At 48.8% G+C, this 15789-nt stretch overlaps 1 protein-coding gene across 1 annotated transcript in view; it reads right to left on the reverse strand.

Annotated features, from left to right (window-relative positions):
* The window catches only part of GALNT14 (polypeptide N-acetylgalactosaminyltransferase 14), a 208921-nt gene extending 198208 nt beyond the window's left edge, over positions 1-10713 (reverse strand). The window contains exon 1 of the mRNA XM_063078686.1: positions 10585-10713. Within this exon, the coding sequence (XP_062934756.1) occupies positions 10585-10713 (129 nt within the window). The remainder of the gene's footprint in view (positions 1-10584) is intronic.
* Between the last annotated feature and the right edge of the window lie 5076 nt (positions 10714-15789).

Below are 15789 nucleotides of genomic sequence, written 5' to 3' on the forward strand. Positions count from 1 at the left end.
CTCCCCCCCATCTTCCGAGGGCCCAGCAATGAGAAAGCTAACACCCAGCACATACCAAAGTATGTACTGTTGCTAAATGTCTCCCTGACTATAAAAGGGAATAAGATTTGGGAAATTGGAAAAGAAAAACAAAGACTTTTCTCCAAAGACTCTCTTATTCAGGGAACAGAAACCAGTGGCTACGAAAAGAATAAAAACTGCAAAGCTCTCTCTGACCCTAAATGAGGTGCTAAAATCTGAAGTCAGAAGCCACACGTTCCATTCAGATTTTTTATTTTCGAACTTTTTATTGACGTGGAATATACCAAGAGAAACAAAGATGTGTTTAATGAATTTTCACAAAGTGAACACGCCTGTGTAACCAGCATCCAGATCAAGAAAGTGAACAGTACCAGTTCCCCCAATATGTCCCTCTGCTCCCTTCCAGTCACCAACCCCAACCAAGGGTAACCATTAAACTGATTTCTAACATCATAGATTAGTATCACCTGTTCTTATACTTTATATAAATGGAATCCTACAGCCTGCGGGCCGAATCTGGTCTGCCACCTGTCTTTGTACATCCCACAAAGAATGGATTTTACACTAAAAAATATTTGAAAACACCACCAAAAGAAGACTAATATTTCTCAAGACATGAAAAATACATGAAATACAAATTTCAGTGGCCATAAATAAAGTTTTATTGGAACAGAGCAACACTATTTCATTTGTATATTGTTTTCACACTACAACTGCAGAGTTGAATAGTTTACAACAGAGATTGTATAACCTAAATAAACAAATCTTGCCCTTTACAGAAAGTTTGCCGACTCCAACTCAGGTGTATGACATTCACTGAAATACACATGCATTTCTGTTGGGTTTATATGAGGGTACTTCAAAAAGCTCATGGAAAGATTTATATTAACTTTTAAGTCTATTTTTCCATGAACTTTTTGATGTACCTTCGTATCTAGTAGGTAATGTATATACGTTCAGCTTTAGTAGACACTGCCAAGAAATTTTCCAAAACATATGGTCAGTTTTAAAAGAAAAGCTAAAACCTGGAACAGAAACCATAACCTCAGTTTTATGAGAGGCAGCGGAGATTTACAGAGAGCTATCTGATCCACAATTGAGCGAACGATTAGAAAACCATCAGGGTCTCCAAGTAGAAAAGGAGAGAATCAGAGTTATCTAGGTTGACATTTCTTTTCATTCTTACTCTGCACAGTCTTTAAAAATACAGTACCCTTCAATGTTGCCATGCTTGGGAGAAATGAACAGAAGGAAAAAGTATGTTTCCACCCAGGATCTTGGAGTAGGGCACCGACTTTGTCATTTAGGCCACGTAACAAAAGCACTATCATGAGTTTGGTAGCTTACCAGAACTTCAGACAAAATACCCGGGATGACAGCAGCAGCCTGATTTTATACCTAAGTTTAAACATACACATAGGTAGCAACTACATGACTCACAGCCAACCTCCAAACCAGCCTCTTGTGGGTAGAACCAGCGGGCCATCTACAAGGCAGAACTGAGCAGCCATCAGTCGGCCTTCGACTGACCACCACGACAGACACAAGCAGAGCACCCTCTACGTCAGAGAGGGCAGGATCTAACATGATGCTGGTTATCTCCTAAAGCCACTCTGCAGTCATTCCCCCAGGCACCTGCCTTACATCTCAAACAGGGTGTGTCAGGTTCTTTCCCATGACATTTGTCCTCCTAGAAGGGAACTGCTTCTGACTGTTTAAGGACCATTATTCATCATAAAAGGATTCAAATTGCTGTTTCTGCCCTAATCCCACAATACTGTTAACTTCTGAGCTGGAGCAGCCTCATGACAGTGGAGTCATTTCCTGCTGCCAAACCCTGCAGGGACCCTAGAGGGACGTGGTTGGGGAATGTGGGCTCCCAGCTGGAGGACAGAGCCAGCACCTGAAGATGGGACTTCTCATGCCACCCCAGTCTGGGATTTCAGCCCCAGCGTTCTCCCACAGCAGAAGCCGGTGGTCCTGTGGCATGCCTTTGAAAGGCCCAAGGGTGAGTTAAACTCGGACTCTCCTAGAAGAAAACCCAAAGTCCTCCTGGCCCTCCTGTAGCTCCCCAGAGACAGGCTCTGTATTTCTCTCAATCCCTTCCTCAGCTCACTCTGTAGGTAGAAAAGCAATGCTGGAGTTTCAGCAGAGGTCAGGCCTCACTTCTCAGCAAGAGCATTAGGTTTTTGTGCATACAAAAATATACATATAAGACACATATATTCCCTGGAAAAGGGGGATCTAACCCCAAGTTGAGCACAGCCATCATAGAAACAGCATGTGCTTTATACTCAAAAGAGGGAGTCCAAGCCCACTTACTTGTTAGGCGAGTTACCAAAATCTCCACCCCTTATAACCTCAGATTCATCAACCTTCAGACCGCAAGAATAATAATAACATCCACCTCGCAGGGTTGCAGTAAGGATCAAACAAGGCAGTTGTGAATATAAATGCTTTGTAAACTGTAAAACATCACAGAAAGTGGTGAGGGGAGGAAGCTATCTCTTTTCTTCCCTCTCCTGATTCACCCTTTTAATTAGTCAAGTCTTCCAGCCAGTTCCTCTTCTGATAAAGACCACCTGCCCACCACAAGCACATTATTAGTCAACTCAGCACCCAGCTGGCAGCCATCAATTGGCCATCTATTAATAGCCAATTATCTGGGTGGCTTAATTAATCAGCGTACCACATGGTCTGATCTCCCCGAGATCCTGGAAAACAATGAGCCTGAAATACAGGCACCAGCTAATTTGTCAATGGCCATCAAGGAATTTGGCACCCATTATGCTTGCATGTTGCAGCTGCGACTGATGGGCACATAAATATTGATTGGGCCAGTCTCTCTATGGCTGGGGGGTGCGGAGGAAATAAGTGATTAGAGTTTTCGCCAAAGAATAAGAAAAGCTACATAAATCTTCAGTCCAGACCATTAGAGAAGAAAATCCTAGTTTCCAAACCTTAGTGAGGACAGACAAAGAGGACAGTTAACCTCTTTGGAGAGAGCTTTTCACAATGAGGAGGCCACATCCATCCCAAAGACATTTCATGCTCTCTCTGGGCCTGGAATGAGATGCAAATTGGGTTTACACAGCAGGACCATTAGCGGGAAGGCAGCTGGGGTGGTGGTTATCTTAATCTGGGCTTCCAGATCCAATAGCAGGAACCTGTGAGTATTCCCTGCTCTCCTGCATTTCCTTGAAAGATCTCTCTAGTGCTTACACTTCAGGAGACAAGTGACATGAGGAGAATTTAATTATTTCTTTAAGTGCCTAATCTTGTCTCCAGGAAATGGTATGCAGAAGAGGCTCTGTAGTTGAAATCAGCATTGTCCAGGAGGCAGTGAATCAGATGGCTCCTTCTTTCCAGTGATAAGGACTCCTGCTGATAGCAGGATGTCCCAGCAGAAGGGCTCACAGTGGCCCAGAGTGGCAGCTTCCTTCCTTCAGAAAGAACTGCCATTGTGTCCAGAGCAGACCTCATGTCTCCACCAGCGAGGCAGACTGCTCCTGACCTTGCAGCCTGCGGGCAAGCACTGGGCTCCAGCAGAGCAGAGGGCTGGGCCGCCTCTGTCCCTCCAGACTCCTTTCTGGAGCTCCTGACCCAGTACCTGGGGCTCTCTGCCATACAGTCCCATGGATAAGAAAAGGGGGAAAAAGATGATAAAGGGAGGAAGGAAGCCTGGACAGAAAAGCAGGAGGAGAGAGGACTCCCTGGGTGGCACATACACTTCTCACACCGTAGAAATCTTCTCCTCTCCGTCCCCTGTCAGCTTCCTAGTGCTCATTAGGTCCTATGACAGCAGCAGCCGCTGCCAAATGCAAAGACTGCCACCCCAGAAGGTCAGATCAGGCCATTTATTCTGAAATACCAAAATACCACAGCCAGCAAATTTCAGGAGCTTCTACAGAATTCCCCAGGGGGGATGTGTGTGTGTGTGGTGTGTGTGTGTGTGTGTGTGTGTGTGTGTGTGTGTGTGTGTGTGTGTGTGTGTGTGTGTGTGTGTGTGTGTGTGTGTGTGTGTGTGTGTGTGTGTGTGTGTGTGTGTGTGTGTGTGTGTGTGTGTGTGTGTGTGTGTGTGTGTGTGTGTGTGAGAGAGAGAGAGAGAGAGAGAGAGAGAGAGAGAGAGAGAGAGAGAGAGAGAGAGAGAGTGTGTGTGTGTTCCTCAGTATCCCAAAAGGGTTCTTTCTTAATCAGCTCAACATCTGAGGATTCAGAGATTGATTTATTTTTTGGTTAATCTAGCATTTCTGGTAAAATAATTAGAAGACAAGTAATAGACACAGGGTATCTGTGGTATAATTATTTATAGCCTTAAGGTCTCACTTCAGAGTTATTCACAACTAACCCAAAACGACTCAGACCGCTGGCAAGCAGGTGGGAGATGGCAGGCCTGGGGCATGCTCCTCCCATTTCACAGTTGGAGAAACTGAGCCAGGAAGTGAGGAATCCGAGTTTTCCCTAGCACTACTAATGGCAGCGAGACATGCCCAGGCTGCCACGTCTATAAGAGAAACCAGAGGGCAAAACCATACTTGATTTGACACGCTGGGAGCTACAAAGAGAGGGCCAGACTCTACGTCCTGACCCTAGTGAGCAGTGCAAGTCTCTGAGGACCATACAAGGAAGAAGGCTTGCCACAGCTCAGGATACTTGCAGCAGTGGGAAGAGTCTGCTGCCAGTTGCAGAGGGCACAGGGCATATCCAGACTCATGTCCCCAAACAGATGGTCAGTCTATAATTCTGAGTCTCTGGGATAGAATGTGCAAAAGCCATGGCGAGGTTCAGATTCCCTCTAAGAGAGGAGCTAGGGATCTGTTCCTGCTTCCTAATTCAGATCATTTTCCAAAATGCATCACGGACTTTGAGATGCTCTGGAAGAGTGACAAAACTGTAAACACTAGAAATCAAACAAGGGCACAAGCAACACATCCTCAAAACTGGTTCCTGGGAGTCTGACATGGGATAAGACTAATTTGAAAATTTGGGATGGGGAGCTGTGGGGAAGGATGTGGGCCAAGGAGGTAAATGGGATGGCATGTGAACTAGGCTGTGTGGAAATAAATCCTGGCCTTCAGACCATCGGCCAGTGCAGCCTTATTCTGTCCCTGTTCACTTTATAAATGACCTCTGAAGAGTAGCAATTGGCACTTTTAAATGATACAAACAGACGGGCAGCCCTGAAAAGCAGTATTCTCTGGACAGGCTGGGGAGGCTTGTGACAGGGCATTAATTTATCTGTCCTTCCTGTTTTGCCCCTCTGCCTTCCCTGATCTGAGCAGGTATCATTCTGTGCCTCTAGGGAAGTGTGAGACAGGAATTCCTGGTCTTTATTTCTAAAAACACCAGGCCACTCGGGGGAACAAGGGTTAAGGAGAGAGGGAACTCGCCAGGCTGACTAGAGAATAGAGATCCGTGGGTCACGGAACAGGGCCTCCACCTGGACCTGGGGGACAGCAGGCTAGGAAAGCAAAATGAGCTGGGACATGGGAAGAGCTGCCACCGACTCAGCGCTGATGATCAGAAGGACTCTGCACAAGTCTCTGGGCCTTAGGGCTACCCAAGGTGAGCCAAAAATAACCCAGGGCAAATTTCCCATCAGCCTGATGAGATGAGGGACATGTTATTTCTTGAATACCTGAATTCCAACCTGCTACTTACATATTTCTCAGCCTCTCCCGAGAGCCACTGCAGGAGCCACAGTTAACAGCACCCCATATGCCCGCTCCGGGGAATTGCCTTAGAATGAAAACATCGCACCCAATGCAGGCACCAGCACAGCAAATGAGGCATCAGCCCATCTGATAATGGGCTACCTCTGGTCGTGCCAGAGTTAAAATCCCCCGGACAGAGTCCAATATGCACATGATGAAGATCGGCAGATTAATAAAGTCTCTCTCTAAAACGCATGATTTTTTTTTTAATGGGAGAAATTATTCACTAAATAGGGAATAACATAGCAGTGTCATATACTTAAGGCACTGGTGTATACAAAAGGTTAGAAAGACAAGTTAGTTTCTAATAGTGTTTGCTAAATTTCTAGTGCAGCACCAGTACATTTACATGGGCCCAAGGCACTTTATTCAAAGCTTCACAGTTCCAACACCTTCCTCAAAAACTACCCTCAGGCCTAAAATCCTTTTGCTTTTATTAAGCCGTAAGCTCCTGGACTAAATTTAGTTTCTTGGAAATAAGAAACAAATTTGCTGGGTTTTTTTTTTCTATTAATTCTGTCAGTTCTTGTATAATTCTCCAAATGGCAAACAAATGATTGGGGAGAGAAGAAATGAAAACATTTTTCGGGTACATTTTAGTGTAGTATCTATCATTAAAATAGTTTGAATTAAAACATCAAAATTGTTACATTATTTTCAATTAGAAATTAGAGCTTTGTTGAATAATTTCGGGGGGGGGGACCCCTGTAAAAGAATCAAATCAACATTAAAAAGTCAAATTTATAGTTCCTTACTGGAACTATAAATAGAACCAGCTACTCTGGAAACTAAGAAAGAAAAAAAAAATCCAATGAATCTTCTTAGACCAGAAGTGCAGTATGACTTCTTCACACCACCGGGATTGTGACCAGCTGTGCATGGGCTTTATTTTACCAGGCCTGCTTGGGAGATCCCATCAGTAGGTGAATGGGAACTGTTCCTAACACCGTGGAGAAAGGAGAGCAAGGGCCTGACAGCCCAGAATCAGAACCTGTATGGGACCCCTGCGAAGGCAATTTACCCCATAGAATCTGAGAGGTTGGGTGGTCCCCAGCCCAGGCGCCCTGACACACAGCCTTCCCCCGTCTCTACACCATTCCCAACTTTTCTGAATATTTTAAGGGAAGGGAGCTGCTCTTTCTTTGGAAAATAAGCTGACTCACTCCGCCATGCTGGGGAGAAGCCTAGCAGGATGAAAACTTCCCCAAGGCTGGGCATGTCCAAGGCAAGAGCTCTCTCCATGATTACACATGAGCATTTCCTAGGAAAACCTAGTGCACTGAACTCACTCAAAAATGGAATTACTTCCCCACGATCAACAAAGGTCCCATCCGAATTCCTACTGTTGAGTAAGCAACCTCTGGCAATGATTCCGAAACCAATGGTGCTACAACCACCTGCAACCATCGGGTGCAACCACCCATCCGAAGGACCCTCCCCAGCAGAGTGTGCTCTGTCTAGCAAGAGGCTTATATGTGCCCCATATGGCATCCGGTGCCCCATATGGAGTCCTCCAAGGGTACAGCGTGATTTCCCTCCAAATTATACTAACCCCCTTGGAGCTGACCGAGGGCAAGGGTCTAGGGATGAGCCACAGAAGCTCTGGAAAGTGGGTGGGGAGCACATGCAGTAAACATTCCCAACCTGGCCATACCACCTCCAAGTGCAGACCCAGGCAGCCTATGGGGTTTTGTGGCATGGAAGGAGCATGGGGTAGGAAGTTTCCAGACAGATGCCATTCCATTTTTGTCCTGATGCTGCCACCCAACAGCCTTGTCACCTCGGGCCAAATGTTCAACCTCTTTACTCAATCTCATCTGCATAAAAGTATTATCTCCCTTATGTGGTTGTGAAGATTAAATGAGCTAATATATGTGATGCGCAGTCTACGGATTTGTAAAGCACTAGACAAATGCTACTGATTGTTATTTAACATGAGTGCATATGCTCACAGGTCCATGAGAAAACTCTAGAATAAAATCATTTGGCCATATTTACATGGAGCCAACCAAACTACAAAAAATCAACAGATGTGATATTCTTGCTAGCTCACAAATGCCACCCATCAATAGACAGCTTCAGAATCACATGGAACACTTACAAAAATACTATTTCTAGGAAATTCTCCCAAACCCACAGAATCATACTCCCTGCAATAAAACTGTGTGCAATAAATCTGTGTGTTAAGCGAGCCCTCCAGGTGATTCTGACATGCAATCAGGTTTGGGAATCACTATGCTCCTTTGGACATGTCATACAAATTTCCTGTATACATCAGACATGAGGAATAAATTTGCTCTACTGCTATCTAAGAAGGAATCTCTCTCTGTCTCTCTTCCTCTCTCCTCAGATACATGCACAGTAATACAAAGAGACATTCATCCACCAGACACAAAATACACCCACCAATACACACAACACATATAGCTAGATGCATGAAGTCACACATACAGGTGAAAACAGGAAGGAGAAAAATACTAACAAAAAAAGAAGGCTACCCAATAATAAGAAGTGTCAAGGTTTTAAAAGTCTATACAATTCACAGTTATAGAAGATAAAGAAAATGGGGAAAAGAAGGAATAAGATATTAAGACAAAGAGCAAGTGGTCACAACTAGAAAAACCCCTCTTCCCTGACTGTACAGAAGTGTGTCCAGACCTCTGATACTGGACCACTCCCCCCTCCCCACAGCACCACTCACTTGCTTATGATCCTGCTTCAGAAGGAACTTGTGAGAGCCCCCTCCCCACACACCCCCACACACACCAAGGGGCAAGGACACAGTGTGCTCTTCACAGCAGTCCCCAAACCTAGCACCAAGCCTGGCGTGTAGCTGCCTTCCATAAATGTGTGTTGAGTGCATGCCAGGATGAGAAAAGGCAGGAAAGGGGGAGGGACAGAGTGCACAAAGAAGGAAACAAATCTCTTGCCCCAGATCCCTGGTGTAAACTATGTAAGCTTAAGGTAATGAGGTTCCACGCAAAACAGAGAGTTCATGTCCCTGCGGGCATCATTAACTGCATCAGAAGGAGCAGAACCACCTCAGGAAAAAGAAGAAAAAAATCTCCAGATGTCTGGGCAGGGACTGAGATGAGTGAGAAAATTGATCTGGTACTATAAAGGCTGTTTGAAGTCACCAATGTGAACCTGCCACTTCCCTGCTTAACACCCCTCCACGACCCCTAATGCCAGCAAGGTCCTACTCAGCTCAACCTCTCCCCACCTCCCCAGCTTGGTCCCTCCATCCTCAGTGAGCTTTGCCCTCAAATTATGCCAAACTCACATAATCACAACGTGCTGTGTCATTCCTCTGAGCCCGTTTCGCGCAGTTAACCTCTACCTGGAATGCCCTCCCTATCTACTGGTAAACCTCTTCATCTTTCTCTAAGCTCTGTTATGTCCTCCTCCTCCAGGAAGCCCCCAGCTTCCCACTACACCCAGTGCACTGAACCATCTTTGCCCTCTGCATACCACATGTCCTGGTCCGTTTAAGGAGTGAATCCCCCACCCCCAAAGAGTAAATTCTGCATCTCTGAACCCATAGCACCTAGCAAACTGCCTGGCACACAGTAGGTGCTAAATAAATGCTTGTCGAAATCAACTGAGCATTGGTAAGACTCCAAAACATAAGTGCTAGAAGACTTAGTTTAAAAAGGGGAATCTGAGAGGCAACTTGATATAGGTGGACAGATCCTAATGTGGAGGTTTGAGTTCAAACCAGTAGAGTGACCTGAAGCAAGTTACTTACAGACTCTGAACATGTTTCCTAAACTATGAAATGAGGATAATACCACCCAACTCATACAACTACTTACGAAGAAAGCACCTACTATGCACGAGGCACGTAGTGGGCCCTCTGAACTGTACTTACTAGCGAGATCCCCCCCCCCCGCACACACACATACCCGTGTTTCTCATTCTCCAGTTCAAACCGTCAGCTCCCCAGGGCTTTTTCCCAGCTCCTGGAGGACTGCTCTGGACCCAGTTTCTAAAGGTTGCCTGGTTGGCCAGGATATCTCCCAAAGGCCTCCTCATGTGTCCCACGGCCAAGTCCATGGAAGAGGAGACAGGAATGGAGTCTGAATCTTAAGGCAGGAGTGAGCCTGTAGGGGGAACCTTCTAGCTCCGCTCAAAGGAACCAACTGGCCAGGAGTTGGAAAAGCCACTTGAATTCCCATTTTCTCAACTCCTCACCAATACCAAGCCTTCTGTTTTTACAGGCTCTTTGGTGATGCTCTGGGCACATTCAACTTCCAATGCAGCTGAGGGGCTCGGGAACAGTCAGAAGGCAAGGGTGGCAACAGGCCGGGTGGGCCCGGGCGGCAGCCGCCCAGGAGGCTGCAGGGCGCTCGCCCGCGACACACACGCGCGCGCGGCGCACCCCGGCCTCCGGCCTCCCCTTGTCGGGCCTGGCATCTTCGAGAAGCAGGTCAGTGCACCCGCCAGACTTCTCGCGGGCGCCTGCACCCGCCGGCCGTGCCACCAGACCCAACCGCCGGCGACTCTGGCGGCGTCCGCAGACCGCCAGCCCCAGGGCGCGTCGTGCACAGCGCTCCCTCCGCCCCGGGACCCCGGCGCGCCGCTCAAGTTGGGAGCCCCGCTCCGCCCGCGAGCGCGGGCGCCCACCACCCACCCCCACTCCCACTCCAGCACACCGCGGGTCTCGAGATGCCCCCGAGCTTTTTAAGATCGAGAAACAATGACACGGTAGCCGCATCCGGCGCCTGTTACCTGCTCGCAGCACCCAGACCCTCCGCCCCAGCTTCCCGGGAGCCCGTAAACCTGGGCGCGAGCTGCGCGCCCTCCGGCGAGCCACTGCCCCGCGCCCGGCGCGCGCCAGACCGCCTACCTTGGGGGTCTGCACTTCAGGTCTCATCGGCACCTCCAACTTCCTCTTGGTTACCCAGAAGAACAGCAGCACGGTGAGCCAGAACACCCCGAGGATCGGCAGCACCAGGCGGCGGGTCAGGCGCCGCATGGTCCCTTTTGCCTCCTCTTCGCGGCGCTACGTCCCTGGGGCACCCCCCGGAGGTCAGGGTTGGAGGGGCGGTAGTCCCGGAGAGCGCCACGCTCTGGGGAGCGCTGGCCCGGGGTCGGGGGGGAGGGGGGCGGGATCCTTCGGAGAGAAGCGAGCAGGGGTGGGAAGCAGCGGGGCGCCTCGGACGCGGCAGGGAAGGGCCGAGGGGCAGCGGAGCTGGAGTCCCGTTCTAGCGGGAGAAGCGTGGTGGCCGCCGAGATGCTCCCCCACGCCGCCACCGCAGCCGCCGCCTTGCCCGCCGCTACCGAGAGGGAAACCGACTCGAGCAGCCGGGAGGGAGGAATCTGAGGCTGTGCCCGGCACCCCGGAGGAGCACAAGGGAGGAGGTAGGGGAGGCGGCGAGGGGGGAGGCGGCGAGGGGGGAGGGCGGGCCCGACAGACAGACCGACTCCGAGGGAGCCCGGGCGGGAGTGAACGGGGCTCAGCGAGGGGGCGCTACCGCCGCCCGCCGACCGAGGCGCGTGGTGCTCTGGTGGGGCCGCCCGCGCCAAACCCTGGGCGCAACTCCCCAGCCATCCTCGGGCGGGGCGGGGCGGGGCCGGAACGGTGCACCCGTGATGCTCCCACCCCCTACTGCAAGCTGGGACCGAAGGGCAGGCCTGCGCCAGGCGAGGCTGTGCCTGAGAGGACTTTCCCGCTCACCGTGGGGGGCTGCACGTGGCGCTTACACCCGGTCTGCCCTCGGTGCACCCGCCCTCCGGGAGCTGGCAAGGGAGCTGCCCCAACCCGAGTTCACTTGCCTGGCCATTCTGGGCCTAGGCGGAGTTCAGCCAACTCCCCAGGGTGTTTCTATGCCTGCCAGCAGGTGCCTGGCAACTTTTTCTATTTAATGGAAAGCTGAGCTGCTCTAAATTTAACCTCAAAGATATCCTTTTAAAAAGTAAGGCTCCGTTAATTCCCTTAAGGGTTTTCTCTTCCTGGAAGCATCAGAGCTTTTTGCTTACAAGAAAGGGGATCCAAAGTTGGGCCAACCACATGGGGTTATTGGAAAGTGACCCTGGGCAGGGAGATACTGAGTGCAGAGGTTTATCATCCAAAGCTCTTTTCCCCAAATGCCTTTGGGAAGTGCGTTCTTGTCACACTTGCAGATTAAAACCACTCAGGTCTAGAGGCAGAGCCTTAGCTAGGCTAGAATAATGGCTGTATCACTCTACTAGAGGGTCCTGACCTAGCTCAGCCACACGAGCTGTGTGAATGTTGGGTAAGTCACTTACTTTTTCCCTGAGCCTTAGATTCCTCATCTGTAAAATGGGGAAGATAATACCTCCTCTGACAAGTAAGTGAATATTGTGAAAGCTGAATGCAAGGTGCTGATGTTATCTGAACCTCAAGAAAGGGAAGCAAAACCTTGCTCTGCCTGGGGAGCAGTGGCCACAGGAACTGTGTCATTTTAGTTGGAGGGATGCTCTCCGCATCAAGTTTCTTAGGGAGATGAGAATTATGCACGGACTTCTGCAGCTACTATCCTCCCTGCCTGTCTCTCCCCACAGAGGTCAGTGTAGGGAAGTTCCCGTACCTGACTGCATGTGAGACAGGTGTAAATCATGGCTCCAGAATTCCTTCTCCAACAATATGGATCCCCCAAGACATGTACGCAGAAATGAAGGGGTCTACTCAAAGCCTCCTGTGTTTGGTACCTTGTCTTTCAGCCAGAGGGCAGTCCTGCCTCACAACCCCAAAGAGTTCTTGATCAGGCTGTAGATAAGAAGTTTTTGGTCGGGAACAGGAGCAGAAATCAAACAGCCCAGAAAAACTGAGCACTCTTGCCAGTCCATCTCAGCATTCAGCTGAGCTCTCAGACCATCACAGAGGACCCGTGGGATGGGCCAGCATTTGCCTTTATTAGTATCCTACACACTGAAAGGTTGGGATAGGCTCCCCAACTACTGCTTTGGCCACGCAAAGGCCCAGGTAGATGGCCATCATGGGAGGGGTGGCAGAGAGCAGCAAGAGAACCTACTTCTGCAGCATCCTGAGCTCTCTGGATCTCTTCCAGGAGCCTCACCCTGGACCTACAGGCTTGGGCCTGCAAAGTGCTCTGCCACAGGCTCTGCAGGGGACCCCTGGCAAGCCACTGAGCTGCTGTCAGCTCCAGGCAGGAGCTGCAGCATTGGAGTCTATTGCTCAGCGCTTTGTGATGCTGCTTCTGAGTTAACAGATGGCAGACAGTTACACAACACCACCGCCACACTGTCGAGATGGTGCAGCACCACACTGCCTGCTGCTGAGGTGCCGAGGTGCCTCATTCTGACTGCTCGGCCTATGAGGAAACCGAGGCCCTGGGGTAAGGGCAGCTCCACATGGGGCCTGCGATGCTTGGGAGAGCTGGGATTTCCTTTCAAGGTGCTTGTTTCTTGAATCATTTTTTTGTCCTCCACTCAAGTGGGGAAGATTCCCTGGGCCTATGGAAGCTGTCAAGGAAATCCAGTTTTGCTAAGTATCATTACCTGATCCAGCCAGAGGGCGTATTAGTCTGGGTTGTTGAACCAGTAAATGCCAACAGAATTGAAATAGATTTCGGGTGGGACTTCAAACATCTGGAAACCAGGTGAGTTTCCATGCAGGGCCCAGCCCTGTAGGTCTCTCCCTGGACCCAGCCTATCCAGGGGACGCCCATGTTCAGGAGCATATTTAAAATTTTTTAATAACCAGCTTAAGTAACGCAGAGCACAGTGGATCCCAGTGGGGGATTACCTATCATTGGCAATTAATCTGAATTTCCTTTCTCTCATCATAGCCAATATGGGGAGGAAAAGCTCCTAGCAAAAGATTTAACCTGGCAGGAAATGAGAAAAATAAGTATACCCTGATTTAGGACTATCTGTGTGCCCTAAAATGGATCTACCTCCCTGGTCATGATATTCTTTAGCAAGTTCCTTATTTCTCTTAGTCTCAGTTTCCCCCCCTTTCATGTCCTCTCAAGGACCCTCCTAGCTCACACATTTGGGATTCTAACCTTCCTTGTCCTGAATTAGGCCTCTTTTTGCCATTCCTATCGTTAGCAAGTTCTGTGTAAGCTGTTCTCTCCTCACAGCCAGAGACATTAGAGAGCAAATTGGGTATTGGAGCAGATGTGAGTCATTCATGTTAGTATAAAAACTACGGAATAAAAGCCATTATGGCCCTGGAAAGCTGTGTAAAGCAGCATATGGAGCAAATGTAAGCTGGAAGCAGGAGGAAGCTGTGAGGTCCGACGTGTGTGCTCTCCGGCAGCTTTTGCAGCGGGTTCCCACACTTCGCTTTTCCTTCTTTTAGCTGTCCTCCTGTCATTCTCGCTCAGCTCACTGCAGAGGCTGCAGCCTTTGTTCCTTTCAGATCAGATTCCCTGAGTCCCTCCTCTCTGCCCACTGCATGACTTCAGAGAGAGTGTATGTGTGCATGTGGCTGTGTGTCTTGCCATCTGCACGCTTATTAGACCTGTCACAACCAGCGTGACGCCCTCCACGCCAGCCTAATGAAATTTCACCCACAGAGGCCCAGACAGTTTTCTGTTGTGATCTTTACCCCTTCTGGGCCATAGGGAAAGGTTAGTGGTGTCAGGGCAGGTTGCAGCACAGGGAAGAGATGAGGGGCACGCACACTGTCCCCACTTGGGCAGGGTCCCCAGCAGCCAAAAGAGTGAGAATTCAGAGATGTCTGTCTTGACTCTGCAGTCCTACAGACTCTTCGGGCCGACCCTGCAGTCAGCTCTGGTGTTCACATTCTCCAGCTGTAAATAATGCATCAGCCTCATTGCCTCTTTTTGCTCTTCCTTTTCCTTGCCCCTGTAGCTGCTGTCAAAACCCCACATCCCAGGTCTCCGGCAAGGCCTTCTTATATAGTGAGGGATGGAATAGTTTAGGCCGAGCAGGAAACGAGAGTGAGCTTTTACCAACCCCTTACCTTCCCTTTCAGCCACACTGATGTATCTTTGTCAAAAGAATAAAGCCTGCTGGTTTTTTCTCTCATCTTTGATGAGTACAGAGGTAGCTTTACCTAAGGGATCTGACAGACACCCTTCTGGATCTTTCTGTATCCATTAAACAACTCCTTTCACCATTTCACTGCCCTCAACCCTTCTCCCCCTTTTTTTCCTTATATACCAATTGTATAATCTGCTTCCTTGAAAGGGATTTATATCTTTGCATTTCAAAAGCCTGCTTTTTTGATTATTCAAAATGCCCCCAAACTTCCTTTGTTCCTCACCCAGATGCCAAGTGTACAACTTACTACTGCTACAATGATATGTTTTTGCTGGTTGTGGAAAGCAGTTTGATCTTCAGTGATGACATCCTGCGGTGACCTGACACATGGTTCCCCCCTGTAAAAAATGCGAAGTTCTAGCATGAAGGAGTGACCCAATTAGCTTAAGAAAAAGTAGAAGAAAATTCTTTAACCTGAATTATTTAGAGGGGACTCTGAAAGAGGAGAACATAAGCAGAAGAAATAGAGGGATCCAAAGATAGATGTCACTCCCCAGGTTCTGAATTTCAGACGGCCACCTGCATCATCTCTGACAGTCAAGGATGGTCCTTCTTGGTAGGCTTAAGCTTAGAGGCATGAGTGAAAGGCAGAAGTGGGCAAGAGAGCTGAAATCCTGGAAGGAGCAGAACCGTGGTGAGGCCTCTCTAGTCCAGCTGGAACTTCAACAGTGAGAGGAGCCAAGCATGCCTTAGGAGTGGACATGGGACAAATCCAAAACAACCTCTACTGACCAATGGCAGACTCTGTAATTAAGTCACTAGAGGATGTTGCATATGGAGCAGGATGACCCCATTTCCCAGTTTGCCTGGGACAATCCCAGTTTATACTTATTTTCCTGGCATAATTATTAATAGCGCCCCCTTTCACCTTCAAGAAATTCCTATTTTAGAAAAGAAATTAGATGGTCACTCTAATTAACAAGAAGACTTCCAGTGATGTTTCTAGAAGGAAGGTTGCTTTTCTTAGATGACTAAAATGTAGGTCTTTGCTGTTTAAGTTGTTTTGTCTGTGTGCTGAGTTTGGGATTCCCTAAACATTCATGTGGGACACCAT

This window comes from Cynocephalus volans, chromosome 14 (assembly GCF_027409185.1).
Source record: "Cynocephalus volans isolate mCynVol1 chromosome 14, mCynVol1.pri, whole genome shotgun sequence".
Lineage (NCBI taxonomy): Eukaryota > Metazoa > Chordata > Mammalia > Dermoptera > Cynocephalidae > Cynocephalus > Cynocephalus volans.